Source organism: Micromesistius poutassou (genome assembly GCF_964030765.1).
Source record: "Micromesistius poutassou genome assembly, chromosome: 23".
In the NCBI taxonomy this organism is placed as follows: Eukaryota; Metazoa; Chordata; class Actinopteri; order Gadiformes; family Gadidae; genus Micromesistius; species Micromesistius poutassou.
Window position 1 is genome coordinate 2748279 of NC_140293.1, and position 15325 is coordinate 2763603.

General features: G+C 45.6%; 2 protein-coding genes across 2 annotated transcripts in view; one reads left to right on the top strand and one right to left on the bottom strand.

The window, feature by feature from the left end:
• sh3tc1 (SH3 domain and tetratricopeptide repeats 1) overlaps positions 1 to 7935 on the bottom strand; it is a 15356-nt gene extending 7421 nt beyond the window's left edge. Inside the window, exons 1-11 of the mRNA XM_084487431.1 lie at positions 7581 to 7935; positions 7120 to 7191; positions 5308 to 5438; positions 4731 to 4836; positions 4394 to 4537; positions 3301 to 3499; positions 2985 to 3061; positions 2264 to 2459; positions 1742 to 1872; positions 1283 to 1324; positions 1 to 913 (exon numbers count right to left, since the gene is read on the bottom strand). The exon at positions 1 to 913 is cut by the window's left edge and continues 497 nt beyond it. Of these exons, the coding sequence (XP_084343557.1) occupies positions 1 to 913; positions 1283 to 1324; positions 1742 to 1872; positions 2264 to 2459; positions 2985 to 3061; positions 3301 to 3499; positions 4394 to 4537; positions 4731 to 4836; positions 5308 to 5438; positions 7120 to 7191; positions 7581 to 7713 (2144 nt within the window). The 5' untranslated portion in view covers positions 7714 to 7935. The remainder of the gene's footprint in view (positions 914 to 1282; positions 1325 to 1741; positions 1873 to 2263; positions 2460 to 2984; positions 3062 to 3300; positions 3500 to 4393; positions 4538 to 4730; positions 4837 to 5307; positions 5439 to 7119; positions 7192 to 7580) is intronic.
• A 2107-nt stretch (positions 7936 to 10042) lies between these two features.
• On the top strand, positions 10043 to 11454 carry LOC311368306 (histone H2A.Z). Its single transcript, XM_084487100.1, has 5 exons — positions 10043 to 10129; positions 10434 to 10511; positions 10722 to 10835; positions 10929 to 11058; positions 11147 to 11454. The coding sequence occupies exons 1-5, from the start codon at positions 10127 to 10129 to the stop codon at positions 11206 to 11208; spliced, it is 387 nt and encodes a 128-aa protein (XP_084343226.1). The 5' UTR covers positions 10043 to 10126; the 3' UTR covers positions 11209 to 11454.
• The last annotated feature ends 3871 nt before the right edge of the window (positions 11455 to 15325 follow it).

Below are 15325 nucleotides of genomic sequence, written 5' to 3' on the forward strand. Positions count from 1 at the left end.
GCACCGTAGATCCTCCCCAGGCCGAGGTACACGCGGCTGGGGTGGACGCCGACGCCGCCGGACCCCCCCTCCTCCTCCTCCGCCGCCGCCGCCGACAGCGCCAGCAGCCTCTCCACGTAGGGCAGCGCGGCCTCGTCCTCGCCGCGCAGACGGTGACACTTGGCCAGCGCGAAGCACGCGCGCGCCTCCGCCCTCTTGTTCTGACACAGCACCGCCTTCTTCAGGGCGTAGCCGAGGGCCCCGGCGCGGTCCTTGGCGCCCGCCACGCACTCCGGCAGGGCCATGACGGCCGCGGCGAGGCGTTCCGCCACGGCAAAGTACTTCCCGGCGTTCTTCTGCAGGAGGTGGATGTGGGCCAGGTTGGCGTAGAGCGCCGCCAGAAGCCGGGCGTCGGCGAAGCCCTCCTTGGGCACGGCGAGGGCCTCCTCCAGGTACACGCGCGCCTGGCTGAACTTTGACCTGCCGGCGCACTGCTGGCCCAGCAGGAAGCAGACGCGGCTCTGGGACCAGTGGAGCCGCCCCTTGCGGGCGGTTTCCCTGGCCACGCTGAGGAAGGCGGCGAGCTGGTCTTCGTCGGCGTAGCCCGCGAAGAAGGCGGAGGCGAGGAGGTCGGCGGTGGCGCCGTAGAGCAGGGCGAACTCCGGCCTGTAGGCGGCGCCGGAGAGGAAGGAGAGGAGCGGGCCGAAGAGCTCGCCGTCGTCGGCGGCTCCCTCGACGGGCGCGTGGACCGCGAAGCACGGCGGTGAGGGGGGTGGCGAGGGGGGCGGAGCCGGAGGGACGGGGTCAGCGGCGCTCTCGGTTTCACTCTGCGCCCCGTGGTGGGGCGGTGGCGCCCGGCCCGGCCCCAGGATCCTCTCCACGGTGGCCTTTAACTCCAGGCGCGCCTCCGCGTCCGCGTGGGCCAATGGGCTGCCTGTGGATGACGGGGGAGCAGACGGTGAAACTCGATAATGAAATGTGAAGTAGAGGTCGACAGGTTAACCTGGACCCCTAGGACCCCAGACCCCGACCTAACACCTAACACGGGTTAGGGCCCACGTCGGTATTAGGTCAACTGCGTCCAGGCCAGATCACATTCTATTATCCTGTTCAATTAAGGTCTTCTGCCATTTTGATCTATTTATTAGGAAATCATATCTCGAAACTTATCTGGGTCGATTAGGGTTCGGGTGTGTCATTTCGGACCTGTGAAGACCTCTGATATTAGGAGTTGAGTGTTTTATAAGACGATATTGAAAGACCAGAGAAGCAAAGAGAAGCAGTGAGGGAGAACAAGACTTACTGTGTTTGGCCAGCTTCACGCCGTCTTGTTGGGGAATCAGATCTGAGAAGATGGAGGCATAATAATAATAAAAAAATAAAAAATAAAAAAAACACACCATGTTTGACACTTTAAAGCATCAAGAAACAGGCTTTAAATATGCTTTTAGGCAAACTAAAAGTTAACGTAATCTGAAAACAACTAGGCTTTCTAGCAGCCAATATTATAAAAGAGCACAGCAGATGGTAGAGAACAGGTTATTCCAATGGTTGTTGATCATGGCAACAGCGCCAGCTCCAACGCAGAGGCCCAGAGACAGCAGGTGCAGTCATTTATTTTAGGAGGTTGCGTTGTGGTTTTGATTTGGGTGGTTACCCTTTGAGTTCTGCTTTTAATGTCGTTTGCTGTTGGCTCATGTTACAAACCCATCAGACACTCGGTTTCGTTTCACACTCTGTCGGGTGGGGTTTTCCGTCCTACCTAGTTTGTAAACGTAGCCGATGTCACTCTGAGAGGTCTTCTTTAACAACGCCATGGTCTCCTGGATGGTCGACTCCTCTCTGAAACAGAAGAAGCTCCTTTCCTCGTCGTCCAAGTAGATATCTGTTGACCTGTAAATATGACATTTTAAAACGTTGTTTTGTATATACCCGAGCACAATTTTTCAGTTTAGGTGTTGTAGGAAATATGGCGTTGAATGACTTTCTTTTAACAGGCCTTTTGTTGGAAATGTCCTTTTAGGCCAACATTACTTAAGCCCTATTTAAGTCCTGCAATTGGGTGACCTCATTGCTCATTTTAATTACTCCATTATCTGGATTAAATGACATTAAAGGAAATACTTAACACCCAAAAGTGTGACGGAAACAACTCACAATTTCAATGAAAATGTGAGTACAAGACGAGTACTATAAAAGCCCATTCATAATTAAAAAAACATCTCCCTATGTTTCCAGCCCTGAATCCATGCAGACATAATCAACATTCAAGGTCAACACTTACTCACAAAGGTTATCAGCCGGCTCCACCAGCGCCGTCTGCACCAATCCAAGCGCTCCGGTGGCCTCCGCCCTCCCCAGGAACCAATCAAACCCGGACACCAGGCGGCCCACCACGGTGATGCGATCCCCGGCCGCCAGGCTGAGCTCGTCCGGGCCCTGGCCGTGGTACTCTGCGAGGGCCACACAGGTTCCCTGAGCTGTGAGGGAGGAGGGGACGGAGGGAGAGGGATGTGAGGTGGAGTTGGAGGAGGTAGCGAGAGACAAACCTGTACAAAGTAATGGAGGTCCGGTTGCTGTGATTTCCTTCTCATCTGTAATTATAGTCTAAACTCGCTTTATTTCTACTCTACTCTGCCTCTCCTGATGGCGTGGATAGCACTCAGGATTGGTTTCCGATTGTGCGTCAGGATGGGAGGGCATCTACGTCACACCATCGGTGGATTGCTAGTGGAGGAGTTGTTGGAGCCAGCCTGCGTCGTAGGACATGGTAGTTCTACTTATAACGTCAAGTCCAGTCTTCAGGATGACGGTATCCCTCTCTGTTCCCATGTGTCAGTCCCTACAGCCAGTCAAGGCTCAACCCTTGCGATCTAACTTGTCAAGTGGGATTCCGTAAGAAGACTAATGTGTAAGAAGTGGCTCTGGAACAGTTAACATTGTGTGTATTGAACAGAAAGGTATGGTTGGGTATGAATAACAATATATTTTGTGACCCCACGTACCGAAGCAAAGGGGAAAGTTGCAGACTGGCTTCCCACTGCCCACCAGAACGTTCTCCGGGCAGGACTTAAGAAACCATCTGTGGGGGGGGGGGGGGAGAAAACATCCAACACGACCATGGTTACAGTCCGGAGCAGTTGGTGTTTATTTATTTAGATCTGCTGCAATTTCCACCTCTAAACATACTTTAACCATCATCTCGTCTTTTGGGATTAGAGTGAATCTTAAAATGACTACGTTTTGCTACTAAGAATTCTGTGTTGTTGCACACACACACACACACACACACACACACACACTACACTACACAACACGTACTGATAGAAAGGGATGAGGGGCTCCAGCGCGGGTTTGAGTGTGGTCCCCCTGGCTCCGTCGTTCAGGGACAGCACGCCCCACCCTGAGCCCAGGAAGGGGGGCTCGAACTGGGCCACGTCCCCCTGCTCCAGGTACAGGTCCCCCCCGGAGGTGGAGCTGTCAAACATCTGGTTGGACGAGCAGCTGGCGAAGAAAGAGCCTGAATACACGACGGTACTTTATTACTCTACTTTTCGTCGTTATTCATTCAATATTTACATTTCTATTAACATTTAGGGCATTTACCAGACCCTAACCCTAACCCTAACGCTAAAGTGAACCAATGTATCGCTGTAGGTACAGTAAGGGTACTGACATACATACAGCAATATATCCTTGGTAAATGATTGTAGTTGACTCAACAGAAGCTTTGATATGGAATAGCCATAGGCTTTTGGGTTTACAGAAGAGAGAGCACCATATGGGGACTGGAAGCCTATGAGAACGGCCCCATCCTGTCCCTGACCCCGCCTCCATCAACGGCGTCTCGTTAGCCTGTGTGGATCACTCATTCGGTTCACCTGTGTTCCTTATTGTTTCAATCCCCTAACTGCTGCCCGCTGGGTCCGTTCTGATGTTTCTGCCTGTGTTTCTCTTCCATGCTGTATTCCCTGCTCGTGGTTTGTGTATTTCATTCGGGGTTCCAGTGAACTTATTTTGACAGCTTTGGCCTTGTTCATCAGAGGTTAATCCCTGTGATGGGCCCCAAGCGTCGACAAGTTCATCACAGCCTCAGTGATCCAACCCTGTGGAGCTTCTGTACTAAGAGTGACTTGGTTCTTTGGTGAGACTTTGGGTACTAACCCAGAACTAGACCCCATTTTGGATCCAATACTGCATTATAATATTTATTATTTATAATATACATATAATATAATATATGTATATTATAATATAATAATAATATGTATTTATCTTATTTAAATAGCCTCTTTACTGTTGCTGTTCCATGTATATATATTTTATTTATTATTTTTTTTATAAATAATACATTTGCCTTGCATTACATGCCTATAATACTTGTCCAATGGGAGTGCGTGTCTCCTCGACCTACCCTCCTGCATCAGGAGACCTTTGGTCATGAGATGGAGGGTGTCCTCAGGCACAGAGACCTCCAGGCCCAGATCGTCCCGGTCCAGGGACTGGATCCAGAACTTCTGGTCGAATAAGAGACTCTCCATGCACTGGTCCAGAAAGCCTGCCCGTCACCAGGGACCCAGGAGCAGGGGAGAGGGGAGGCAGAGGAGATTAAAGACATCATATGTGCTAATCAATAAGACATTACGTATTATATGTTTTCTTATAGTAAAACCATCACAAATAATTCTATATTTACCAGGTAAATCGCTCAGGGGAATACTATTGAACGATGGAAGTCTATATTTTCTTACCTAATGAATAATATGTTGTAAACTTCCATATCTCCTCAAATGTTTTGAACGTCAGCAGTATCATATTGTCTTCACTGCTGATGGAGTGGATGTGAGATGCCAGCTCCTGGAGGGATGAGAAAATATGAGTCACATATTTCGAGTCACATTCAGAGGTAGAAAAAGCCTGATCAAATGGGGACACTTCAGTCATTATTTACATGCAATGCATTAACTGTATTGATGTCTATGCCTGGTGTGTGTATGTGAACGAAAATGTGTGTGTCAGTGCATGTGAGTGTCTGTGCTGTCATATTTGTTGTATGTGTGGTTGAGTGTGTGGTATATGTCTGCATATGTGTGTGTGTGTGTGTGTGTGCTCGTGTGTGTGTGTGTGTGTGTGTGCGTGTGCAAATGTCTGTGTGTGTGTGTGTGTGTGTGCGTATATGTGCATATGTGTGTGTGCGTGTGTGTGTGTGTGTGTGTGTGTTTGCGCATACGTGTATGTGTCTGTGTCTGAGTATGTGTGTATGTGTGTATGTGTGTGTGTGTGCGTGAGCGTGTGTCCATGTGTTTGCGTGCACCAGCGCTGCCGTACCGTGAACAGAGCGATGACCTCTGGGCTGTCAGGCTGCAGAAGGCGAAGCTTCCCTCTCAGCACTTCCTGTGTGTCCTCATCCACAGGAAGTCTGCCGGGGCCCGCCACCACGGTCAGCAGCATGGGCAGAGCTGAGCCCACAGCACGGCAGTCACACCAATCAAAACACACACAGCAAGGAGCGCTTGGTTTATGGTTTGTTTTTTCTGGGGGGAGGGGGGCTGTGTTCAAAACTTTATTCAAATAAATGGTAACGCTTTACAATAATTATACATTCATTAACCATTCATTAACATGAGTTAAGGCATTGACTAATTAACGTTTATATTGTCTCGCAATAATTTACTATTGCTGTTCATGTTTACTAACAGTGCTCGTATAAAGTAAGTATATATAAAGTACAGTATTAATTTATACTTTATTTGATAACCTATAGACCTATGGTCTGTATGATGATGATGATGATGATGATGATTATTTTTGTGTCATGCCACACAAGTGGCCCATCCCACACAGGATTACGACTAAGACACCCATATAACTACACAAAGAGTGTAGTACGTACACAATCACAGTACACTATTACACAATACAATACATCCAGCACCGGATAAACACAGACATAGACATATTCCTCTTAGCCCACGCCTTTTCAATAAAGTCAGCAATCACGAATGTTGTATATTTGAATAGCCAGTAAGTCTATAACTCAGTGTAAATATGCTTTTAATGGGGAGGCATGATCGGGAAATCAGAGCCTGTGAGGGCCAAAACGGCACTATATTCGTTTTTATGATACACCAGCTCATTGGCTGAAGCAAGCGTCGTCGATCACGTTGGCCGGTTCACCTTGCTTAGCCCACGGGGACCAGGAGCCGCTGGCTGACACAGTGAAAGGAGCAGCATGCTTAATGAGTAACTCAGGCGCGCGGCCACTGTACAGGTTCAAGGTATCAACCGTTTCAAACCCTCCTCACATGATTTCCCACATGATTCCTTGTTACCTCCGTGGACATGTTGTAGTGTCATAGGAGCCTGCTGTGATAGTAGCGTAGTGAAGGGAAGTGTGTATAATGTACAATACTGGGATTGCTGTTGCTGCTGTTGTTGTTCAAGTCTATTTATGGGTGTGTTTATTTAAAGCTATCACATTTGGTCTTTGTTTATAGTTGAAAATAGACCAAATTAGTGTTTTGAAATTAGATTAGTGTTCCAAATTGTATTCAGGCCTGCCTATTTACACCTGGCACAGTGTCACATGAATGACCTTGTTTTGACAAATGATAGTCCACTTATAGTTTAAATGTCACAGGTAGTCTGGATATGCGTATATATCACGCACAGATCAGCTGATCATTTCATTCCCTCAACATATCACACAATAGACACAATTGACTACTATGATCAAGAATATCCAATCACATTCAGAATCTAAACAGAACGTATTGCTTGTATGAACTAGCCAGTGTAAGTGTTCCACGGTGCTGTCATTACAGACCTCCATATGTACTGACAGTGGAGGGATCTGATTGGCCTATGTGTGTTCCTAGCATTGCCGCTTTGGCAGCAGTTATGCATGTTTGGTATGCGGTGGTAATGAATTCAGAGGTTCTGTGAACCCATGCTGGCCATATAAAGACAATAGAGGCCAATAAAGAAATAAGATACGCTTACATGGAAATAAACGCTTTCAGATGTTTTTTTTTAAATGTAAAACAGTGGTGTTGCAGACTGCTACAGGCCCAATAGCACAATGCTAGCATCAATATAGTTGTATTTCGTATTATATTATTTTGGCAAGACGAGGCCTACCTGTTGGTAAGCTGTCCTCGGCTAAGGACGAGGTCCTCATCATGCTTCCAGTATCCCTGGAGAGACCGCGCTCTAAGGAATAGTAGACACGTTTTTATCCATAAATAAATAGGCAACATAAATATTGACAGAGAACAATGACAACGCAGGGCATAGGATATGTTCAGAGCTTTGTTTTTGTTAGGATTTGTTTTGGTTCTTCTGTCTTCTTTGGTTCTCCCCCCCCCCCCCCCCCCCCCCCCCCCCCAGGAAGTTTAATGAAATGCAAAAACGACCCTTATTTTAACATTTAAAGGATGAGGAGAATAAACAGCTCAAGCATTCACACCACTGACATATCGCTGTTTAATACCTTAAATAGTCATTGAATAAGAGTTGACAACACTTAGAACATGCGTCGGTCCTTAGACTTGACCCACCCTCTTCTGAGTACCGATTCCACATCCAAGTAGGCTACCTACCTAGTGTTTTCCTTTGGTTGACCAGCGTCCCCCTCCTCATAGTGAGGTCGGTGTGTCTCTGGTGGTCGTCGACTGGCATGTTTCTGCGGTCCGGGTGGACTCCCACACCGTTCCTCGGCTTGGTAGTCGACATGGAGGAGGCAATCTGCCGTCCACTGTCTTAACGGCGATGTCACGCGTCTCCGGAGGGCAGTGAACTCTCCTGGATCACAATGGACCAGAACATGGGTACAGAGCGAGAAAAAAACTTTCAAAAAAATAAAAATAAAGGCTGTGTGTGTGTGCCAAGGATTAACGGAAAAGGAAATCGGTGTAGTTAAATCTCTGGTTGGTGATTGCGCTCTGCAGCCACCAAACTGACAGTGTCCACTGCGCACCTAATCGCCTATGTGGAGTGACGCCTGCTTCCAGGTTAATAATCGCTGACTGAACAAATAAACTTCTTCCTTTTGAAGAAACCCGAAAATGTCAGCGTGGACCGGATAGGGTAATTTGCTCTTTCTCTTTTTAGTATTCAATGAATTAAAAAACAGTTACTAGTTGAATTTGAGCCTCTACATGACAGGGATCTTAAACGTACTACCCTTTATGTGGGGTGATTGTGATGTGTGTGTGTGTGTGTGTGTGTGTGTGTGTGTGTGTGTGTGTGTGTGTGTGTGTGTGTGTGTGTGTGTGTGTGTGTGTGTGTGCACGCGCGCACAACATCTTCCATGGACATACTCAGCACTTCCTTCCCTCATGTTGTGTTTTCGTGTTCTGGGGTTTCGAAAGAATCAGCAGTGATCAGCAGTGTCGGTGGTCAGTGTCGATGGTCAGGGAACACACACGCGCGCGCGTGCGTGCGTGCGTGTGTGTGTGTGTGTGTGTGTGTGTGTGAGAGAGAGAGAGAGAGAATGTTTGCAATGTATGAAGGGTGGAGTTTTTTCTCTTTTTATGATTAATGAAGCACCTTACTGGAGTAGCTCTCCAATTTCGTTGTTTTATAAGGTGCAGTGACAATAAAGGATATCTATCTATCTATCTACACACACACGCACACACGCACACACACACACACACACACACACACACACACACACACACACACACACACACACACACACACACACACACACACACAAAGTTTATCGGACTGTAAATACATAAATAATACATTGTTAGTGCCTCTTGTGTGTCTGACATAAATATATAATTGTGCAGCACTTATCCCTGTCTTGTTCATTGTCCGACAATGAGTAATCGCTGAGACAGATCTAGCCTACTGCTAATCTGCATGGCTATTGGGCTGGGTCCTCACCTTTCTCATGGATACTTATGCATGACGAATTGGGCTCTGTGCTTTTCGATAGCCACACGGGGTGACTTGAGGAGGGAACACTATCCTAATCGGTCTGGGGATAGTCATCCACTCTGTTTGTGAATGGGAACAAAGCGATTGCTAAATATCCCCCCCCCCCCCTCACTCATTTTACAACTCCCCTTTTACACCCGTGGAGTGTATTATTATTATAAAGGTGGAGTAAAATAAGTCATGGAGGAGAGTTTTATCCAGTTGAAGTCAACTTGAAATATGGTTTATGAATTATACATGAATAACCTTTCATAAGTTATAACTATGTGTTTTGGTTACGCAACTAACTACTTCAGCTATAGGACTACATGCTGTTGGGTAGGCTACTTGTATACATCACACAGGGAAATAAACAGAAACAATCATTTAAGTTAAGGAATTCAGAGTCACCTGGATCTTCAACAAAAAAACTACATTTCATGGTAACTTTAATATTTACTGTGGGACTGTAATTTAATTTAAACAATGCATGTGTTCAGTGTAAGCTTTCATGTAAACTAAATCTGAGATCTATTCCGAGAGAGAGAAAGAGAGAGAGAGAGAGAGAGAGAGAGAGAGAGAGAGAGAGAGAGAGAGAGAGAGAGAGAGAGAGAGAGAGAGAGAGAGAGGGAATGTTGTAAACCTTAATTCGCTGACCCATTTAATTTGGGTTAGCATGTCTTCATTTGTTCAAATCTATTTATATATATATTGATGATATATAGCCCTGTGTTCATTATTGAGAGTGGTTTGACACGCATTAACTGATGAACAGATTAAACAGTTGAGGTCGCTGAAGCGTCACATTCGTATTATATACATATTCTCCACTGTAATTGCATTTTAAGGACAGGTTAACATATTCACATCAGTGAAAGTACAATTTAACACAAAACGATATAGTGAAAACAATTATCTGATAGTTAGCCTTAAAATATGTGCCTCACAAACTGCATATAAACAATAACAATGTGTAAAAATGCATGGAGCGATTTTCCCGCACAACGAACGTCTCTCTCTGTGATTGGCTCACGCTGCTCTGAAACACAAAACACGAGACTGGATTGGCGAGCCGCCCTGCCGCAGTGACCCGGATGGAGCACTCTTCTATAAATCCCAGCGCCGCTAGGCGGGCGGTGCATTTGAAACTAAGTAGTCGACGGCGCCCTTTGGACTCTACAGTGAAGCGTTATTAATTACCGCTAAAAATATAACAATGGTGAGTATCCACAACGAGTAATTTGTATTACAACTTGTCAATAACCCTTAATACACTCATGTCCCTGTTCCTTTAAGTAACTTGGGCCATTGAATAGCGTAATGTTTGCTTAGTTAGCAGTTTGCTAGCCTAGCATGCTAACTCGACATGCTAACTCAACATGCTATGTTACGGTTTACATGAGATCCCGCGGTTGCGTGGCGGCGGCACGTCCAGTGCCCGACGCGCGTTTCTCCCGGTTCTCCATAACGTCCGTGTGAAAAACTAAAAGTCTGTCCCTGGCTCTTGGTGCGGTGTTTCGTAGGCCGGCGGAAAGGCAGGAAAGGACTCCGGGAAGACCAAGACAAAGGCTATTTCGCGCTCCCAGAGGGCGGGCTTGCAGGTTTGTCAACACACGCGGATCAATTCATTCAGCGGGTTTCCCCCCTTCAGTATAAAGCCGTGGAGATCAGCGGGCTCAAAACCCGGTCAGCGGCACCGCCTGTCGCCCCTCTCCATCCGGCCTGCTAACCCTTTTGTCTCCTGCCATCTGTTGTTGGCTCTGCGCTCCTGTAGATGTTGATTCTACTCGTATTTTTTTTTCTTTGTTCAGTTTCCAGTGGGTCGTATCCACAGGCATCTGAAGACCCGAACGACAAGCCACGGCAGGGTGGGCGCCACCGCCGCCGTCTACAGTGCAGCCATCCTGGAGTACCTCACAGCTGAGGTAGCGCCCCCGCACACACAGCAACCCCCACACACAGAGCCAGGCTGTATGCCGTGCAGTGTCCTGATGCTAGCCTGCGTGCTTTTATTGCAGGTGCTGGAGTTGGCAGGTAATGCTTCTAAAGATCTCAAGGTGAAGCGCATCACCCCACGTCATTTGCAGCTCGCCATCCGAGGAGATGAGGAGCTTGATTCACTCATCAAAGCGACAATCGCCGGCGGTGGTAAGTTGAAGAGAAACTCGATGCAAAGTGACCAAAAGGCAATTTTGTTCTTTTTTATTTTGGGCACTCACACAATCTTTCGTTTCAGGTGTCATCCCTCACATCCACAAGTCGCTAATTGGAAAGAAAGGACAACAGAAGACTGTATAACCTGGAGTGTCATTCAAGTTGTGCCATCTCAGGACATAAATCTGCATCCAATGTTCAATGTGTTAGCTTAGTATAATGTAGGCATAATTGTATGGTATAGCTTGCATTTACTCACCTGGGGTGTTTTTTTAAAGTGGCTTCAGAGAAGCTGGGTTTTGTTTGGGCCTTTTTTTTTGGTACTGCCAATTTATTTGTTTTGTGGTGTTCAAAGTGAAGTTTTAATAAAGTTCATTGCCTTTAATTGAAGCTTTTGTTTTATTACATTATGCGCAAGTACGAAATTGCAATTTGATTTCAGATTAGTTATTTGCTCTTTATTTCATATCTGGGAAATATGAACAGGAAATGCAGCCTGGTGCAACTATACATCAAGGTATCAATATTAGGATGTGGTAATCTTAGTGGTACATTCTGACAGTTTTAACCACTAGACGATCCAAAACTAGTAAACCTTTCATTCAAAATTAATCGTCGAACGACTATTTACGTCTGGAGACCACATTTTAGGGTTCCAGTGTAGACGGATGACTCGCGATATCCGGGCAATATTTAGTCTTACGTGCGTGCCATGGTTCATAGTCCGATTAGCAATAAGAAGCAAGAATGAGTTGATATACAACGTTTATGACCGGATTATATCGCAAGGATTCCTAAACGCAAGCTGTTGATTTTCTTTCCAGATTGCCAACGACCCCTAGGTGTCGCTAGAGCACTTATTTCTTAAGGTTTAGCGTTCAACCGAACTACCGCTAGGGATCGCTAAAGTTCTATATACGTCCGCAGCTCAAATTGTGGCATAATAAACTACGCCGCTTAATAATTTATAATGCTGTATTCTTTCCCCCATAAGTTGTTGATCAGTATGGAATCCTGTCCGGAGGGAAATTGGCTTTAGGTCTAATTAATGTGCAAGTTAAAATACTAAATTAAATTAACTGCGTTTATAACTAATTATTCAAATTAACTATACAACTGATATACTAAATGGATGTATTGCAGGCCACCACCAGTTATTTACAGTACAGTGAATACATACTCTTATTCCTCTTTTAAATGAATGGGTATCTGTATCATAGCTCCGGGGAGGACTGTGTAGGCCTACCCATTTTCCGATGCATTTAACAAAAAACCAAAAGGTTTTAACTTCTTCAGAATGAACTGACACATGACATGGCTTCCACCTTCCTCCAGCCAACTCAAGCACCCACTAATCACCGCAAATCAAATGCCGAGTAAACTCGAGAACACTGCAAAGTAGAGCACCACCACAGACTGCGAGGTGGGGGGTTTCCTCCTCTGTCTGTCTGTGCCTCTTGTTCAAGTCCAGACTGCAGTGCGCTGCGTCTTGCTGGCAGGTGGTTCCAGTCAGAGCAGATGAATAGCGGGGCAGGCCGGCCGCGCGGAGGGGCCATCACACATGGCTACACTGTAAGAAGGGACACAATGCGGGCAGCGGCCGTGCCGGGCCGCGCCTGTAATCCTTGTTCGGGTTGATCTCCGACTAAAAGTCTGCTTCGATTTTTTTTTTTTCGACATTCGAACTAAAATGTCAAACCCATTTTTTGGTGCTTTCCCATGTGTGTGTGTATAGTGTGTTTCTATGTCTGTTTGTGTTTCTGTATGTGTGTGTCTGTTTGTGTGCGTGTGTTGTCTATGTGTGTGTGCGCGGGTGTGTGTTATCCGTGTGTTTGTGTGTGTGTTGTCTATGTGTTGTCTGTGTGTGTGTGTGTGTGTGTGTGTGTGTGTGTGTGTGTGTGTGTGTGTGTGTGTGTGTACAGACAGATTCACACAGACAGGGCCTGGCAGAGGTCACGGTTTGCTGGCCCGCCCAGAATCACCGGGGGTGGAGAGAGGACACACAATGTGTGTGGGTGCTGCTTTTGGTGCCAAGCACACACACACACACACGCACACGCACACGCACACACACACACACACACACACACACACACACACACACACACACACACACACCGACTTTCCAATCATCCTCTTCTTGGGTGAATCGACGGGGGCTTGTCTGTCTTGGTGTCGTTTGTTTGAAGTGAGTTTGATACATGTACTGGTTTACATCGCTTGATCTTGATTTCCATGAAGGGCTAACATGTGTTTGACCGCAACCCCCACGGTTCCACTCAGAGCCGACAGAAGACCCCTAGAAAACGGTAAAAACGCAAAGCCATTTATTTTTTGTGTCAACTAGTCTCACGATTCGGAAGTTTGATTCATATCTAAAGTCTGAAAGCAGAGGAGCTGAGATGTGGTTGAATGGGGACGGGGTGTTTCACTTTATGTCGCTTCTTGATTATTCAGCAGTAGGCCTAGTTAACTGTCCAAAAAGTGTATGTAATCTCTGAATCTGCTGACTTTAAACTCAGAAATCCTCTTCCGTACGACTGCTTCTTTAGAAATACAACTATTACAACAATCCCCATCCCAAAGTTTCATCCACCCGCGTAAATTAGTTTTTTTCGGCACAATATCCCCGTATCGAAATCATAAGTTATAGCATTAGTAGGGCTCCTGGATCTCAGATAACGTTTCAACATTTGCATATTTTTCATTTGTGCTATACAATATACATTGTTATGGGGTCGAATTTAGGTTAGGCTACGGTCTAATCGTCATTGACTCGAGGAGTTGCAGTTTGTTGACCGTGAGATCCCTCGGACAGACTGTGCCCACCACCTGCTGTTTGTGCATGGTGCCTGGCTGGATTATTGTCCCCAGTACATCTCAACGTTTGTTTCCATAAAGATGGCACAGTGCCAGGGCGACGATTAATGTCTCTGTGCTTCTCCGGTCGAAGATTAAAAAAAAAAAATTCCCACACACTGCTTTCTCTCTTTCTTTCTCTCTCAATATTTTTTTGAAGAAAATACTTGTTGGAAGCTCAATCACCCCCCACTATCACCCCTGTCCCAGAAACAAGACCACCCTACCCTCAAACTCTCTCAATCTCTTTTCCTCCACAGCCTCTAAGTGTGCATTAGAGTGCATTGGAGTGTGTATATTTCATACTGTAGGTGACCTGTTAACTATATCAGCCAGGATGCATGCAATAGCACGTGTTTTACCTGTAGAGGGAGTCATCCAACGCAAACCAATGCACAAGGGGTGTAGCGTGGTTTACACCCCTTGTGCATCACTTCCTCTACCAACCAGGCCACAGAGCAGGGTGCTGTCTGTCACCATGGAAACGGCCTGAAATATCTGGGGGGTGAGGCATTTCTTAATATGAATAGGCCCATATAGCGTAAGTATAATGATAACATACTGTTATGATATATATCATATTGTTGTTGGATATAATTATTCTATATTATTTGAATATTCCACTCCTACATCTCAGACAAGCTTTGTCTTATTTCTGTGGGTTTCTGTCAGACAGAAGTCTCATAATGTCTCATTTTATGTATGAGACATTCATTTCTTAAATGAATGTTAACATTTCTGTACAAATTTTAAGTTTTATGTTTGCAAGCACTTAAATATTTATCTTATACACACACTCACACGCACACACACACAAACATTAATGTATTTTCTAACGCCATTCGATCAACAGGTTATTTATTTGATCATTTAGAAAGAGACTCCCTAAAGTCAGACGGCATCAAACGCAGGCTGGTGCAGGAGCAGACCTATGGCAGTGCACAGGAGGGTTGACACATGAAGCTCACACACTATCTAGTGTCTGAGCTTCGTGTCTGAGCTTTATTGATTGAGTTTTAATTTCACCCTTGAATAGCCTGTTTTTCATCTGCAAAAAAAGGTGCCTAATATTTCTAAAAAGTGGTCATTTTGAAATATATAAATAAATCAAGATGAAATAGTCAACTAAATTTGGAAGAACTCTTTTTAAAGTGTCTGTATTGCATGCTCTGTTCATTAGTGTATTTTGAATACTTCTTATACACCTGGGTTCCTTCCCTCTTGATTAATTAACGTTCACCTTTCACCCCTATACTTTCAGTCTACCTTCACACACTGCTTACCTTCATCAAGCTGAAAATATATTAACTCTCCCAGAGGCAGAAAGAACGTAGTTTCCTCGTTGCAAAATAGCTTCAAACAATCAGTAGATCTGAATCCTTGTAGTTTGTTTGTCAAAACA